General features: G+C 42.5%; 1 protein-coding gene across 1 annotated transcript in view; it reads left to right on the top strand.

Annotated features, from left to right (window-relative positions):
- The window catches only part of otog (otogelin), a 46,426-nt gene that overhangs the window by 6,889 nt on the left and 21,697 nt on the right, over positions 1-17,840 (top strand). The window contains exons 13-26 of the mRNA XM_036544243.1: positions 71-248; positions 662-786; positions 1,684-1,896; positions 2,207-2,372; positions 4,976-5,050; positions 5,205-5,248; positions 5,735-5,900; positions 14,094-14,201; positions 15,039-15,177; positions 15,469-15,603; positions 15,719-15,865; positions 16,114-16,233; positions 16,618-16,734; positions 17,680-17,836. Of these exons, the coding sequence (XP_036400136.1) occupies positions 71-248; positions 662-786; positions 1,684-1,896; positions 2,207-2,372; positions 4,976-5,050; positions 5,205-5,248; positions 5,735-5,900; positions 14,094-14,201; positions 15,039-15,177; positions 15,469-15,603; positions 15,719-15,865; positions 16,114-16,233; positions 16,618-16,734; positions 17,680-17,836 (1,890 nt within the window). The remainder of the gene's footprint in view (positions 1-70; positions 249-661; positions 787-1,683; positions 1,897-2,206; positions 2,373-4,975; positions 5,051-5,204; positions 5,249-5,734; positions 5,901-14,093; positions 14,202-15,038; positions 15,178-15,468; positions 15,604-15,718; positions 15,866-16,113; positions 16,234-16,617; positions 16,735-17,679; positions 17,837-17,840) is intronic.

Raw genomic sequence — 17,840 nt, 5'->3', positions numbered from 1 at the left:
CTCTTCTTGAGCACCGTGTTATTTTCTCCTTTGTGCCACAGCACTAACCAGTCCCTCTGTTTGTCTCTAGAGGTGTTTCACATCCAGGAGCTGTCCTCCATGTTCCTGCAGGTGAGGACAGTGCAGGGACTGCGGCTGCAGTACAACTGGAGGGAGTTTCGCCTCTACCTGCAGGTGGAGGCGTCCTGGAAGGAGGACACCGTGGGACTGTGTGGGACCTTCAATGGGAACATTCAGGATGACTTCCTGTAAGCCCGTCTCGGTGACCCCCCCGCCTCACTCTCCTGTAACGGCAGTCCGCCGCTGGCACGTCACCCCGCCACTTTCAAATCGCATCGGGTAGCAGTGAAAGAGTACCCCGGCTCGCACCACCTGCCTTTACACTGGAGGAAACCGAACTGCTGTCTGCCGACTTTGTAGTACACACTGACAAGATTGTGCTGACATGAGTATTTTTAAGCAAGGCTATTTCTCCAATGCCCAGTTTGATATACACAGAAAATGTATTTCATATTGTTTCTGTAAACTCGCCTTCTACCCCTTTGTCCACCTATCCCTCATGCTTGAAATCTCACGCTTAGATATTCCTCTCCAGTGCTGTTTTTAATAAGCATTTAGCACTGACACGTCCTGTACCCTTCTCCCCAACTCTTCGTTTCAGCTCCCCCTCTGGGATGATAGAGAGCACCCCACAGCTTTTCGGGAACTCCTGGAAGCTGTCGTCGGCCTGCGTCCCCGGTCCCAGCGTGCCCCAGCTCGACCCATGTGACACGCACCAGCAGGCGGGTGAGCCGGACCCCTCCGCGCCGCCCTCCCGCGGTGTCCCATCCCGTTCCGGGCCGAGCGGGGATAGGGTTACCGCGGGGCAGCCAAGCCCAAGCAGTGGCTACCCCCTCCAAGCACCTCTTCGTCCTGCCAAAATAAGACCAGGCAGAACAAGAGGCTGCCTGTTTGTTCCGAGGCTCTGTTGGAGCCCGCCAGGTTTTTGCTCAGGTTGGGTTTATGAGCACTCTTGCAATACACTGCCTTCAATCTGCAGCGCATGTAAACAAACAAACGACATTACTGCTGCTCCATATGTTTATTTTTTGATGGCATTCATCTATATTATTGGTCAACTCATCCCTCATTTCGATTGTTTTTGATCCCCTTCGCTGGTGGTTGTTCTGAGCACCATTATCTCTTTGCTCTATATTGTTGGCCAACTCATCTCAGGTTATTTTTGATTCTCTGTACTGGCGCCTTTTCTGACTGTGTTCATATCTCCGTGCTTAAAACAATTGCCTGGATGGCTCATATGCCACTCTCTGGCTCGTTTTGCACAAAATATTTTGACATTTAAATGTGGGTCAGATTAAATCACAACTCGACAAACATGAATCAGACTTGAATAACAGCAGTGGGTGCGACCTCCACCTCTCTGCCAAGGCAAGATCCTGCCAAAGAGAAACAGGTATTCAGTTTGGGAGCTGCAGCAGATGCAGACACAAACACAAAAATCGCTACTTTCCACAGGGCAACTTGCACCATCTGTGACGCCAGACAAATACGTGACATTATTGAAGGCCAGGCACTGTTAATGTCATATGCACAAAAATCGCAGGCTGACCGATCTTTTCCCTCTGTGAATCAGCGACAGCAGCCTACGCTAGTGCGTAACGCAGTAACCTCTGTTCCCGGCAGCCTCCTACGCGGCCGAGATGTGCGACATCCTAAACCAGGAGCTCTTCGCCCCGTGCCACGAGTACCTGAGCCCCGCCCCCTTTCACCGACAGTGCCGGGCGGACACCTGCAAGTGCGGCCAGCCCTGCTTGTGCTCGGCCCTGGCGCACTACGCCAGGCAGTGCAGGAAGTACGCCATCATAGTGGAGTTCCGGGCCCGGGTCATAGAGTGCGGTGAGTCAGGCAGCATCCTCTGACTCGGTCTGTTCCCTTAGGAATATGGCAGTACAATTGGCAGTACACTGGCAATCAGCTGACAAAACATGCACTTTATAATGACACAATTACCTTGGACTGTGAAATGCGCTTTGTGGGCGGTGCACACAGGAACAGTTCCTCTCTTTCATCTCGCGGCTAACATCTTTGCTCATAGGCCACGCTGCCTAATCTTCTGACGTGGCACACAGTGCATGAGTTATGAGCCTGCAGTACTACGTCTCAGTTCACTGCCGGCCGTGTTCAATGCCCCTGTTGCTGTATGCAGCTGCCCAGTGCCCGGAGACGATGGAGTACGGGACATGCGTGTCGTCCTGCCAGCGCCGCTGCCCCTTGCTGGCCATCCCTCAGCACTGCGGAGAGGAGTGTGAAGAGGGCTGCGTCTGTCCCCCCGGCACCTTCTACAGCAGCCGCACTCAGACCTGTGTGCACAGGTAGACTGCAGGCACACTGAGCAATGTTGCCATGTTGTGTGAAAAGTACCCATTCATGGGGAAGTTCAAACTGATGGAGAGGAAAAAGTTGCCAAGTCATGGGGAAATTGATGGTGGCACATGCTTTCTGCTACATCCTCTTGCCAAGGAGAACTGCAAAAGGTGTCTGTGGATACATGATGATGAGATCCAGAAACATAGCCCAAAATTACTAGCCATTATGTGGCACACGTCATCCTCCCACTTTCCCAGTCACATTCCCTTAATTAGTACAGGGTGTGACTTCTACAAATTATATTGCAGAAGCATTCCTTCCCGCAAGGACTCATATTTGTACTTACCAATTAGTTTGCTACCTAAATTAAGGGACCAAGTTTAATGATGTAACAGAATGAAGGAAAGACATGAAGTGAAAGGTCCTGGACATGTTACTTGGGCTGTGCACTTGTTTGCCTGGCTGATGGTGGGAACACAGACAGCGAACTTCAGTAATCAAGAGATAATGGGAGATAAATCATTCAAATGCAATACATATGCTACACTATCTCAATTGTGCTAGTTGATATGGGGAAAATCCACGAGGGAAAAAATTTGTGAAAACAGCTTAACATTTTTGACTCACAAACAGGGGATTACAAGAGCCTTGGCAGCCCTCATTATGAGGTAGTTTGAGCCTGTTCTCTGTATTTGAATGTGAAATGCATTATGAAGAAGCTGGCTAATGCTTCCTAAATAAAACCAAAAAGAATTTCAAGAAGGACTAAAATTTACAAAAAGCAAATAATCTATATCTATAATTTAAAGCACACACGGCAGAACAGAACCAATCTGCAGCCAAACTGCTGAAAAAGTGTGACTTTTTTGACATCTGAAAATAATATGCCTCTAATCAGGGAAGCGTGGCTTATTAGCCAGTTGCTAGTTCACATTGGATAATTACAAAGACAATGATAACAAACCACACTGGAGTTGATTGAATTTGATCAGTTATTTGGTTTGATGGAAATAGAATCGAGAGAAGAGGCTCCTCATTGACACACAAGCAAATAATTTAACAATTAGCAATAAACACATACTGTACATGAACAGATATCAAGTAAAGAAATAGAGGCCCTCCCACACTTGCATTTTGGGGCTTGTTTGGAACTTTGATTACCATAAATGCTGGTCATGAAACCACAAAATAATTTTAAATTAGCTTGTTTTATTGCTGAATAAAGATAAACATCTTTGGTAGGCGTTCCTCCTGTTGTAAGGGTGAGAAGAAATACATACTGTAAATTCATAAAACTGTGGTTGAATTGTATACAACAGTAATAGGATGTACTGTAGTGTAGCATTAAGTAACTTAAGACTGCCATTTTTTTAAATCTGTTCTGAAAGTTGTAAAATGTAAGCGTAAAGCACTTAAAAGCAGAATTCTGTTTAAACAGAGTTGTTTAGACCTCAGTCATTCAACCATGAAATTCCCCTAAAACACAGGCACACACACATTTAGATGGTGTGGCTGCATAATCCCTTTTGAAAACACTCTGAGAAACTCATTTGCCCCGAAAGACATGCTGTTTTATTTCTTTTTTTTTTTTTTTACATCTTACAGTAGCTAGGTGCCTTACTTAACATGCGCTAGAATTACATCAAGGAATTCTCTGTGAAAACATCCATTCATTCTCCCTGGAAGCTGTGGACGACACAGATATCTGATAACCAGTGAGAAAGAATTTGTTACACAGAGCCTGATGTGTTGCAATGGCCTATATGTTACAGGGACTTTCTAATGTCTGTAAAGTGGCCTCTGCATTTTTGGGCACGGGAAGGCAGTGTTTTTTTAAGATTCGCTTCCACAAAATATTCAGTGGACACAAAGGTTAACACCATTTGACCCTCTGATTTCCCCTCAGGGACACTTGGTTGTATGTGCATACATATATTTTGTGTGTATGTGTGTTGTTCATCAGGAATGATACTGAATTTTTTACTAAACTGATACAAAATTCCTCTGGAATTTAAAGAGCTATAATCAGTATATTTTGAAAAAAATATCCATAAATTGAAAAGAAAGAGCTGGAAAAAAAGTTTTTTTGCAAGTTTGTCTTAAAAATGATATTGCTGGTGTTATTTCACTTGCTCACAACACATACAGTATATTAACTCCATGACTACTTTTTATTTTATATGATATTGCACATTGAGGCCTAGAAGTTAAAATGGCTGTACTTTTGTTCCCCGAGTAAGTTAATTTTTTCTTTTTTTTGGAGTGATGGCACTCATTATGCATAAATAAAAATACTTCACATCTTGTCTTTTTTATATCACATTGCATTGGTATTACAAGAGGCTTCCCCATGCTATGAATTTTGTTCATCTTAAATAAGCAAAGCTGAGCTTTGAGTACACAGCCCTTTGTCAAAAGATTAGTTCACGTTTTATTTCCATTATTTTATGCCCCTGCGCCAGGGCTTCTTGTCGGGTGGGTGGATGTCTCATTTTCATTTGACATTACAGTGAAACACACAATGCCATTTCTGCTAATCAGTGCTGACTTTTAGGGACACCTACTCCATTACTGATCCACTGATATTCTCTGTGTGTGATCTCTCCAGAGGTGAATGTCCCTGCAGCTTCCTGGGAGCAGAGTACGCACCTGGAGACGTTATCATGAGCTCATCAGGTGTACAGTAAGATCCTCCCGCTCATTCTGTTACGCTGTCCACCATGTTCTTAAACAGGAAATCCAACCCTGAGATAGCTGAAACAGTAATCATTTCAGTCATTTTAGTCAAAGTCATTGTCCATGACATTGCTCCACTAATACCCCTCTCCTCAATGCAGGGTCTGCCAAGATGGCAAAATCGTGCCTCAGAGCTCCATCATTGGTAAGTTTAATTCACTGTAGTTCACAGGGCCACTCATGTGAAAGTCTAGTTCCTTCGCACATTTATAGGCCAAGTTACAGAACATCACTTGCGGCAGGTTGATGTAAATGTAATACCCAGTGATGCAATCCAAATAACTCTGTCAGGTATCAGATTGTAGAGATTTTCATCATGAACCAGTATTTCTTAAGTAAATTACATTACATTGTTACATTATTGTTAGATGGTTACATAGGTTACAATTTTACCCATTTACACAGCTGGATATTTACTGAGGCAATTCTGGGTTAAGTACTTTTCCTAAGGGTACAACAGCAGTACCCCAGCGAGGAATCGAACACGCAACCTTTTGGTTACAAGCCCTGCTCCAAAGCACTACGCTACACTGCTGTCAAATGTTAAATAAATATTAAATTGTATCATCAGTTCATTGTGCTGTCCTGTCCTGTCCCAAAGAGAAATCCAATAAGTTGTTCATTCCCCTAGATAAGATGTGCCCTCCTGGTCAGTACTACGTGGACTGCGGTGACCCGGATGACGGACTGTCACTGGGGAGAGGCCTTGCGTGTGAGCAGACCTGCGAGTCGTACCTGCTCAACCTCACCTGCTCAGCTCACGAGCCCTGCGTACCTGGCTGCGCCTGCCCCCCTGGGTGAGTGAGCGTTTTACCTGCTGGCTCTGCTGTGAGATTATCATGGGTATTAGTGGAGTTGTGGAATGTGCAGATTGAGATCTGGACTATGCTGCAGTGTTGGGGAACCACCCCCTCATTTTCATGGCTTTATCACAGAGGCAAATACAGGTGTGGCTGTCAGTTGGTCAGTAAGGCTATGAGAATAAGGTTGTGCATTGCCTTTAAGATTCAAGATGTAAGTGAGTTGTATCCCTATAAACTCACATTCCTTTGAATTGGTACTCATCTAAGAAACTTTATCTGAATAATGTAGCAATATTTTTGCAGTATTCTCACTGATTACTCATAGTTTGACTCATAGTTTCATTTCTTTCTCAGAATGCTTGTATGACAGGTTTGGTTGATTTCGTATAAAGTAAATCAGATTATGATGATGCTCTTTAGGATGAGGCAGTTTTGCATGATGGCACATTAATGTGAGAGTTCAGGAGTATGGCTTTAGGGTGAGAAATTTGTTACAGATGGTGGCTCATAAAGTAACGTCTTTTAGCCTACAGTGCTGAAGGTAGTTTTTATTTGGGTAATGTCACTTGCTATCTGAAAATGTGTTCTGTCAACCTGAAGGAGGTAATTTTTCAGTTTCACTGTCAAAGGCCCTACACATTTTATGTAAAAATTTCCTTTATTGTGCTCTTGACGTGAGGGTAAAGGGATGGAATGGCTTTTTTACCAAACATACAGCATATTGCTGTAGTTCCACTAGTCTTATGCTTCTGGTGAGATGACAGACATGACCTGACCCCTCCTTGCTCAAGAGTGCCATCATGCTTGTGCATGCTGTAATAGCAGACTACATATTTCACAGGTAGTTAGTCCATTAATCCTGTTGGTTGGATGGTTTTCCTTTTCCTTAACACTTACCCATATAAAATTAAATGGCCATTTTTGTAGCATTACCAATGCAAACCATTGGACCATTTATGACTCCCTTCTTTAAAAAATATGCTGTGTCAAATATTCAGGGATTACTGGCACAATTGCACTGAATAGTAGGCCACCTTTTCCCAGGCAAGTTCCTTGATGCAAAAATACCTGTTGCAGCAGGTTCCAGATATGGCATGGATACTCACAACCATGTCCATTTACCGATTGTTCTTTTTCATCATCATCCCTCAGACCTTGTTTTCTCATGCCTCAGCAAACTTCTATTCTGAATGCACAATTAGCAGCAATTTATGTTACACAGCTAAGCAGCCAATTGCAAAAATAGCATTCCCTTTTTCGCAGTTTTATTTGTCAGCTAAAGTGAAAGTGGTGGAAAATAATTTTTAATCCACTGACAGTGTGTCTTTGGAATTTTTATATAAATATGCTCTCTTCAAGGTCTGAACCAAAATAGTGGCCTTGTCACAATATTTAATTTTCACTTTACATAGAGAAAATTATATATTTTACACATTATGTAATATTTTTATTATAGTAAGTAATTAAAATATTTATAAAGTATAACTATGTATATTTATATGAATTTTAATATATAATACATTAAAAATATCATATGTAGAGTTTCATTATGTGCTGTTTACAAGTTACAATATTTTCTGTGGGAAACAGCAAGCCTTAATTAAATCTATCATTATATCTTACATATCTTGAACAGGAAGATTGATATTTCCTGACACCTGGGTGTGATTGATACGCTACAAAACTTAAAACAAACTTAAACCACAACTCTTGTTCTACCATCAAAAAGGAATTGAGCTGAATGACATTATTCAGAGCCCATAGTCCCACGTTTGCACATTCAAGCCGATACCTCACACCACATACCAAGCGCTGATCTCAGGTCTGCTGTTGTGGGCGAGCAGGTGTTCTTCTCACTAGGGAATAAGGTGTAGTGGGGCAGGGCGGGGGGGGGGGGGGATCAGAGCTGGTTCGGGTCCAGACTGAGGGTGGAGCTGAGCAGCATAGTGAGAACATTGATGTGTGGGCTCAATGAAAGGACAGGCTGTCAGTTCAAGTACCACTGATCCATGAATGTAATTCGCCCAGGAAGGTCAGCAGTTACGTTGGCTAATCCTGTGTGGAAACGTCAAGGCGGCTTGGATAAACCTTTCAAGTCATTTCAAGAGGGTGGGCCTATTTTTCATGAGCAAAACTTTTGTTTGTTGTGTATTCTGCCTTTGAATCTGGAAATACTGTATCTCCTTCAATCAAAGCAATCAGTGGTAATATGATTTTGTCCCTAACTTGAAATTTCCTGTTTAAGTACTCATTACATTTTCCCAGGATTGGTTTTATAATTGGGTTTCCCATTTCCCTAATTTATGATCTTGATCTGATGAGAGCTTATTGTCCTTAGTCAACTGTGTAAAATAGGAAGGCTTATTACATAAAGCAGGGCTCTAGCCTAGGATGTATAGCTCAGATTAAGGCTACCTGATCCGCTTAATGCCAAGTGTCTGAGAGCCGGTGTTAGGGTTAAGTGGGCTTTTTATGAATTGAAACTTAAGTGCCACCAACCCTCTGTAGTTAAACTAATATGACTGTAGAATGTGTTAACTTTGTTCATGCCTTACTAGGTGAAGAATTTAAACAAATTATCATATAAAAAAACAAACATAATTCCACATGGTGTAATGATCAGCATTCTGCTGCAGCCACATGTGACAATGTGTTCATATCTTCTAACCCTTATTCTTTTGTAATATAAATTATTAATCCTTAGTCAGAATAGACAACCAGATTGTTATTTTGTTTGATCTAAAATGTCATTAATATGCCACTAAAATTAACACTTTTGTGTTATTTACTTTATTAGCTTTGGCAAACAAAGTCGTAAAATGTGTGCATTATTACCTGAAATCACTGCAGTTTTTCTGACCGCACTGAAGTGTTCGAAAAATAGGTATGAGTAAGTCAAAGCCTTAAATCACTTGCCTGGTTTAAACAGAGAAGAATTACTTGACAATCAGTGTTAAGCTAGATAAAATATTTTCCTTCCCACTAATACAGTATATTAGTGGGTGTGTATACATAGCTGTCACTATACGTCATCTAAGTTTGTCCAAAAAGCACAACAGTGTTAGTCGGGTTAAATGATATTGATACCTTTTGAACAAGAAAACAGTCTAGACATCATGGAGGAAACTGATATTTAAGATAACGGAGAGAATCTGATTGGCTGTGACTCACAGACTCCCACGACACTGACTCCCTGACCTTTGTAAAAGGTGAGCCTGTCGTACAGACCACGCTTAGTCACCTTGAGCATCATGGGAAAAAATCTCGCAGCATGAAAATCCTGTCATGAGTGTTTAATAAATGCCTGCAACTCGATAGTTTGGCATCTAGTTTGTGGTAAATATGGATACAATGGCCCCTTATACTGCAGGAGAGACACAGCGATGAGAGTATTGATAAGCCCAGTGGCATGGCCGTGATTAAAAGAATCATTAAATGCAGACCAGTTGCGTAGTACCACTCCTCAAACTCTTCAAAGAAGAATACTGTGGGTTCCCCAGCAAAACACATCACAAGCCACACGGATCATACAAAGCTTGCATTTATGTAACCTGTTTCTTCGAAACATGCATTGTGTATGCTACATATAATCATGTAACATAATAGTGTGTGGGCTCAGACGGTCATTGCTCACTCGATTCTTCAGTTCATCAAGTGGTTTCGTATGATATCCCTTCTGCCATGATAATGACAAATTGAATAGTCTGTTGATTAAAAGTTCACACTGTAAACCAGCAGAGAAAATGGGGTCAGGTGACTCGCATAGTATATGAGCTCTGAACCTATACAAAATTTTGAGTGGTGGTGGAGAAAAATGACTCGGTTCACTGCATTTGAAAGCTCATGGGAGTGAAATCCAAGCACTGTAGCCTATTCTGCATATCTTCGTTTCTGAACAGAGAACCCAAGTAATTAACTCCCCCCCGCCCCCCTCACAAATCACAAGGCAAAAGAACTGGTTCATTTGAAGACAGGTCTTAAGGGACCATTATAGGAAATCATTATTGGCGGTGTTGACAGGAGAATTCGTTTTATTTTTCCCATTTTACAAAGGCAGACTTTGTATTATGTTTTTTTCTTCGATAAAAAAGTCAATATTCACTCTGTGACAATTACTTATTTCAAAGGACTCTTCCGAGGCTCGGTGTGCAGGTGCACACATCAAGAGCGATCGGCTCCACACGGGAATGGTATAGTCAATGACTCTATATTCTTACCATATTTGATCGGGTACCAATAAGCTGGGGCAGCAGTCTTGGAGATGAATGTTTGGAATGGAGTAATAAAGGACCGATCCCTGGAGGCCGACCCCTGAAGGGCCCACACTGTACATTCTGAGCTTCATTCCCTCACAAACACCTCTCTCATCATACTCTCATATTGGAGTCTGTGAATTCCTCACCAAGGTGGAAAATTCCACTCAGGCCTCACCATTGAGCCCTTCGGAGCATGTGTCCTTTCGAGAAGCGTCATGCATCTTTCACACAGGATCCACATGGATCAAATCACTTCGTCTAAAATGTGCACGATCCGATGGGTCAATAAGTGCCACTGTACCAGCAATAAGTTGATATTTAATATGACTATAAATAAACAAGCTGGAACAAGGGGTCATGACCACAGCTTGAAATATTTGAACGGAGGTTCGTGCCAGGCCGCGTGAAATGCTATGTGAATGACATTGGTTGTGCTTTCACAGGGCTTCATTACTGGTGGCCTTGTCTACCATTTGCTCTAAATGCTACCTCACTCTGCTTGTGCTTTTTGCTTGACCCATGACCCAAGTACACATGGTTGTTAACAGAGCCTGACACAAGTAATGTCCCTACTGGTTTCTGGAACCCTGTTGGTATCTTGGTAAAAGGAGACTGGTATGTTTTTTTTTTTTGTCTGTACCGTCTTTTCAGCTAATCATAAAACTTTTAATAAAACTTTACTTTAACAAAACAAATTTTCTTACTTTGGCTCCATCTAGTATGTTGCTGCTCCAAAGACCACCAGAGAGGCTTTACCATCCATGGTTTCCTATTAGTAAACCATTTTGGCACCTACAGTAGTTGTTTTGTGTGTCGTGTTGTTTTGTGTGTCAGTAGTGTTTGTATGTAAATTTTAAAATCACCTACATCTGTGAAGACAAAACTTAAGTGCTTCATAGGCTTGGAAGTGGAGAGAATGTATCATTGGATACCTCATGGGTGTAAAAGAAGCATTGCTGATGCAAAATAACGTTAATTTTATTGTTTCTTGTTAATGTATGTCATTTGGATATGTATTATTGTTGTCTATGCTTGGCAAATGAAGGATGCAAGCATGGCTCCCTTAAGACAAATTTGCCTTTAACCCTCTGGCTGTCTGGCTGCGTTTCTGTGTTTCTTGGGTTTTCAGGAATGGAACCCATGTTGTCGGCTGCATAAACTGCTGTCTAATTTAAATCCTCTGCTACTGGCAGTGATGGTTTTTAATAGATGATGGATCAATGGATTTATGCATTTGTGTCAGTCCAGTCCAGTCTGTGTCATTCCATCTCTGAGCATGGAGCCATGATAACTAGGTTACAGCTGTGTATAGCTGTTCATCAACCTGTAAATTAGTCAGCCAGTGTCTGCATGCTTTGCATTAAAATGCTCTCAAAGTGATGAATGTGGAACTTTCCTAATGGAAATTCCTAATGTTCTGGAAAAAAAAGCACTGAAGAGTTTTGGTTGCAGATCAAAAATGTAATTTCACAAAACAGGCGTAATTTTTGTCCGACTCGCATGGCTACTCTCGAAAATGCATAGTTAAATATAGCAATGACATGAAGGTGGTTGTTGAAATCCAATTAAAAAGAGGTTGCTTATATGTTATTTGTTTAAAAAAATCAATTGGATTGAATCAATTCAAAAATCAGTTTTCAGAAACAGTATAAAATTCCAATGACAGTATATTTTCAAAAACAAAAAAAAAAAAAAGAAAACTGCTTATTTATGAAAATATAATCCTCAGAAGATTAAATGAGATATCTTCCTCTCCAAAAAATAAGTTATATGAATCTTCAAGTACCATGTTTTAGAGGATGAATGCAGCACGTTTGACTAAATTGCCCATGTTGCTCAATTGTTTGGCATAATAATAGCAATTACGTTTAAGGGAAACCTTCAACTGAATCCTTTCAGCTTTTTTAGGCTATTTGAGTGGGGCATTTTTCTTATTGCTCTTCTCTCTTTCGTTTTCTCAGTTAACAGAAATATGGTGGACTTCCTCTCTTTTTTTGAGAGTGTTCGTCATAAAAGGTTTTTGAGAGAGAAACATTCCAGTACTAATGAATATGTGTAATTTATCCCTGGAAATTACCTTAGCTTTTTTCTTGTTTTTTTTTTTAAATTGATACTTTTCTTATTTATTCTGTAAACAGGTGGACTATGAGATCAGGTGACTGGTAAGCTGCTTAAAGGAATTCCTGCAACCTGTTTTAGAATATCAGCACATTTTAATTTCACCCACACAGAAGGTGTGCGGTTTACCCCCGAGACTGCAAATTGCATTTTGATACCCCTGCGTCACACCCTGACAAATCAAGCACAAGTGTGTTTCCCGTTCCCTGGATTTGCCCAGGGAAACAATTCAGGGCTTTTCATCTGTAATTAAGCTTTCTTGAAAAGTGATTCCTGATTGCTGATAGAACTGCAGTTTAGTAGCTGTATTTTCTTATTGACAAGTATGGCAAAACAAAAAGAGAGATGTTTTTATGATACAGAGTGAAGATGAATCATTTTGTAGTTGCAGTGATCATATTGTTACACATTCAGATTTTCCTTGCTTTTTCTGAGGTTTAAGATGTATGATATTCCAAATACGGATGGAAACAGACATGAGACAAAATTTTGCAATAGATTATTTTTCTTCTTGGGGACCTAAATTAAATGGTGTGATTTTCAAATGTCCTGTGTACCTGATGGAAAAACAGACAGGCAGTATTTCCTAATCTCCATCCTGTCAATTTTGTTTTAACACAAGGTTGTTGTTGACACACTGCGAGCTGAAGATTTGGCAGGCCCTTTTAAAAATGCCACAGCTGCACCAACTTTTCTCCACCTCCATATTGTTGCATCCCTGGCAGAAATAAGACCTCGCAAAAACAAAAGATTAACAGAAAATATCAGTGCGGGTCGTATTTGATTCCCTCATCGGAAAACCCCCGGGGCATGAAATTACAGGACTGCCGCCCTTGGGAATTAATTTATTAATGTGGCACAGAGCCCCCTGGACAAGACAAGGTTGTTCCTGTCGGTTTATTACCTTGTTGAGTTATCATTTTTAGCAGTGCTGCCACCATCGGTGTGGTCAAACGGCACAAGACTGACGCCAGATTCTTTTACTCCCCTGTTGGAACTGAGTGCAGTCTGAACGGCAGTGGCTCCCTACTGCTGCATTTTAATTTCCCCCCAGTCCTGTGTGAGGTTCTCAAGATTGGCTGTTTCTGTGTCATGCACATTTGTAGGTTTCTTCAATGTTTTTGCTTTCACAGCTAGTTGGTAATCACTGCATGGGTAGGATTGTATGCACTCAAGCATAGTGTTGCTCATGCTGTCTCAAGGCAGCTTTAAAGGCAGTTTTAATTAAACCAGAGAGTGATGTTAATGGGAAGTTATTTATAAACGGTGCATGGAGGCTAAAGGATAAGATTGTTATGGATTCTTTGATCAGAGTAATTGATAGGGCGCCTTGGCGGGCAGATAAAGAAAGCTGTTAACAGCACTTTATCAGGGGTGTAACATTACGCAGATGAACCTGCGGTTTATCCTGAGCTCATTCAATGTGACGCTTTATTGTCTGCAGGCACGGCAGTGGGAATATTTCACCCCCGAATATTACAAGATTCTTATCTGGTATGTCTCACAGTTTGGGAACCGAACTGAAACTGGAAACAAAGGCTGTTTCTCTTTGGACGTTTTTCCATTTTCTGTTTGACGGTGTTTCCTCCTTCTCTTTAACTCCTGCATGTATCAGCACATCCTGAAATGGGTGGCTAGATGCAAGTCCCTTTGTAAGCCGTACTGGATAAGATTGTCTGCCAAGGGACAAAGGGTAAAAATGTCATGCCTATTGTCTGGCAGTGCTGAAATTGTGTTCCAGTTATCACGTTATCAACGTAAAAATTACCGTTACAAAGACTGATTGAATGCACTGTGCATGTATTCCCTTAAGGCTTTTGAAACATGGAGATGAGTGCTTTGAGCCTGTGGCATGCCCCTGTTTATGGAAAGGAAAGGAGTACTACCCTGGGGACAAAGTCACCTCTCCCTGTCACCGCTGGTAAGTTCGGACAGAGAATTCCAGATATTCTTAAAACAGTGTTCAGAACTTGTCCTTGTTGATTAAAAAGTGTCATTAATTTGACATTGAAGAGGTCATGAGTATGCCATTTTGCTTATAAATGCACTGAGACATTCAAACAAGGCTGCAGCTATATTTTCCCTATGACATTAAAAAGGATTGTCTGCACTGCATGTTGTATGAAGGTTTGTGCATTGTCAGACTGGGTGTAGGAGGACAGTGAGTTTCCTTGCTGTGAAACTACAAGAGTCTTGTCCACCTGTCAGACAAGTAACAGGGCTTCCTCTACAGCAGGCTAACAATGAGAACCTGAATTATGACAAATCTCTTCCAGCCCTGCTAATTTGGAAAATCATCCCTTGCTTGAGTCAGTGGGCCCTCAGGCTGTCTGTGCAGTGAAATAGGTCACCTGATATTCTTGCCTTTCATGGTCTATGGAAGAGAAAGTATCGCTCCGGCCCAGTTGATAGAAGCAGGCCTTGTATGACTGTCTTTCATACTTGGCTTTCCCTCTTAGCTGAATGCTGTCATAATGATCTCAGTCGGAGGCCGTCTTTTTTACCTCTCCATTCTTCTTAGATGGTTCTTCCACCAGTAGCAAAAACGATAAGGATGACAGCTTAATGACGCATGAAGCGGGTGATTCAACCTTTGGCAATCCACTCCACACTTTTTCTTCTGCGGATAATTGCATCCCATCCACAAAGGACTACATTAAAAATGACAGAATTTTACCAGTGTTACTTGGTTTTAAAAAAACCGCTGGGCTTTCTGAGTCAGAGGAGAGGAGTTTGAGACTGATAATGTTCCTTTTAGCGTTTGCCAGCACGGGTCATTTCAGTGCGTCTTCCGCCCCTGCCCGTCCATGTGCACAGCGTACGGGGATCGCCACTACAGGACCTTTGATGGGCTGCTATTCGATTACGTTGGGGTGTGTAAGGTCTACTTAGTGAAGGTAAGAATGTGAAAGATCATTTATGTTACACCTCTAAGGTTTCATTGCGGAATTGTCAAAGCCAACATTGATATCCCTATAAAGTGATTAAACATGTACTGCAATTGCTGTATCAAGTGCTAGAAGAATAGGTTGAGTGATAATTTTACATTGCATTCACTTATCAGGTAAATATAAAGTAAATATCATATATTCCCCTTTCTTTAAAATGTACTTAAAATTTATTTCATATGTAGTTTTTATTGGTTGAAAAATACTCCTGATTAGCTGTGCTTCTCTCATTTCCTACAGAGCAGTGCCGATGTGATGATGAGTGTGACGGCTGAGAACGTGGATTGCTATGACAGTGGGATCATTTGTAGAAAATCCTTGTTAATTACCATAGGAAAGTCTGTCATCGCTTTTGACGATGACAGCGGGAGACCGGTGAGTTTGAAATCCTCCAACTGCGTGAAGTTCTGAAGTTGCTGTATTAACTGTGTCTGTTGAACCGATACCCAGGGCCACTGATCCATTGTCCGTCACTTTGCTCCATGCACAGAACCCCTCCAGTTTGATTGACAGGACGAAGACCACGCTGATATGGCAGGCCGGGTACTTCACCATTCTGCACGTTCCTGAGGAGGACTTCACGGTGCTGTGGGACAGGAAAACCACCGTCCACATCCAGGCGGGGCCCCGCTGGCAGGTGAGGGAGGATGGGTCTGACACAGGACCAGAGCTCAGCAAGGCATTCTTTCCGTATAGCACCACAGGGAGCAGACTTGCCCTCAAAAGGCCAGTGCACAGACATATTGTCCATTGATGTGATGGTCCTGGCCTTAATCAAAACCCCTCCTCAAACCTAAACTGCTGCCCATAATCTTACACAAAACTGCATGTGTCAGCCCCACGCTTTTGATAAATGACATTTATATGGTCTCTTGATGCATTCAGGGCAAACTGACTGGCCTGTGTGGGAACTTTGACATGAAGACAGTGAACGAAATGAGGACCCCAGAGAACATAGACTCTCCAACACCTCAAGAGTTTGGAAACAGCTGGACCGCAGCAGAGGCAAGACAGAAATCCACCAATACAGTTTCCACTTCCCTCACGGCCATCTTTCATGCTAAACCACAGGAAGAATCTTGCCCAAATGAATGATAATTAAATGATGATTAAATAATCTGTTTGGATACAAATGTCTTATCAAAGAACATATAGGCTTACAGTTTCTTGAGTACAGGATCCATAGCAGACAATAACAATAACAGCAGTTGCTATTATACTGTCTATTTATCCAGTCATTGAATTCATAACTACAGGCAGCAGCATTATATGATGATGGGTCAGCACCAGGTGACCTCAAAGCAGAGGAGGCCGTTGACCTGTAAGTGGCAGTGGAGTTCTCGGATAGGCACAGCGTGTGTGTGAACAGCTGTTTGCTTGTGTCGTCAGTGTGTGAACAGCCCTGACATCAGACATCCCTGCAGCCTGAACCCCCTCAGGGAACCCTTCGCCAAGAGGCGGTGCGGGATACTGCTCAGCGAGGTCTTCCAGATCTGCCACCCGGTGGTGAGTGCCTGCCATTGCAGCTGCCGATTACACGGCGCAGCTGGTGCTGCTCGAAGGATTTACAACGAGAGGGACTCAGCCACAGAGCCCACAATCATACATAAATGATGAAAACTACTGACTACATTTAAACAAATTATACATTTAAAATTTGAACAAATGCGGGGATGTGTATGAAGGTTAAATATATTATAATGTCAATATTTACTATAGCCCCTGATGAGTCTTTTCTTAAGCCCATAGACCACCCTGGAGAAGAATAATATCTGTGTATGTTTGTGTGTGTGTGTTTTTCCACTTTATTTGTGTTTGTGTATGTTCTTTGTATGCATGCCTGTATGCATGCATGTGTTCATTTTAGCATCTAAATTCATGTGTATGCGTGTTCACTTGTGAGTGTGCGTCTGAGCACGTGTGTGTGTGTGCGCGTGCACTGTATGTGTGTGCCTTCACCCTGTTCATCCCTGTGTGTGTCTGCGTTCACCCCGTTCACCTCTGTGCGTGTCTGTGTTGAGAAGTGGGGTGGGGGGTTGTATTTGCCCCTGCTAGTTCAGCTGTTGGGAGTGTAGGATTTTGGGGGAAGGGGGGAGGTGGGGGCATATGTGAGCCCAGGTCCTAAAGCAAAAACACAGCACTCCCTCTGGTCTCTGAGCTGACCCAGGGAGCTTAGAAACAGGGATTAGTCCTTGTAATGTCATCCTGTCAACTCTTCTGCTAAAAACACACACTACACACACATACACACATACACACAATCTGCTGAATAAAAACAAAACCCTGATTTGTCAGAAATTTGAGAGATTTGTCAGAACATTGAGAAATAATTCACTCTTTCCCCATTGAACACACACCACCCTAGACACCGTGCTGGCCCATTGCCAACCCTTTGTCCCAGTGACGCTCAGCATAGGTATCCCACGCTGATGTGGCTTCTGCGTCCCGCAGGTGGATGTCACCTGGTTCTACATGAACTGCCTGATGGACACGTGCGGGTGCAGCCGCGGCGGGGACTGCGAGTGCTTCTGCACCGGCGTGTCCGCGTACGCCCACCGCTGCTGCCAGGAGGGCGTCACCGTGGACTGGCGCTCGCCCGCCATGTGCCGTGA

Source organism: Megalops cyprinoides, chromosome 13 (genome assembly GCF_013368585.1).
Source record: "Megalops cyprinoides isolate fMegCyp1 chromosome 13, fMegCyp1.pri, whole genome shotgun sequence".
Taxonomy (NCBI): domain Eukaryota; kingdom Metazoa; phylum Chordata; class Actinopteri; order Elopiformes; family Megalopidae; genus Megalops; species Megalops cyprinoides.
Note: the sequence above shows the minus strand (reverse complement) of the source record. Positions and strands in the feature narration are given on the sequence as shown.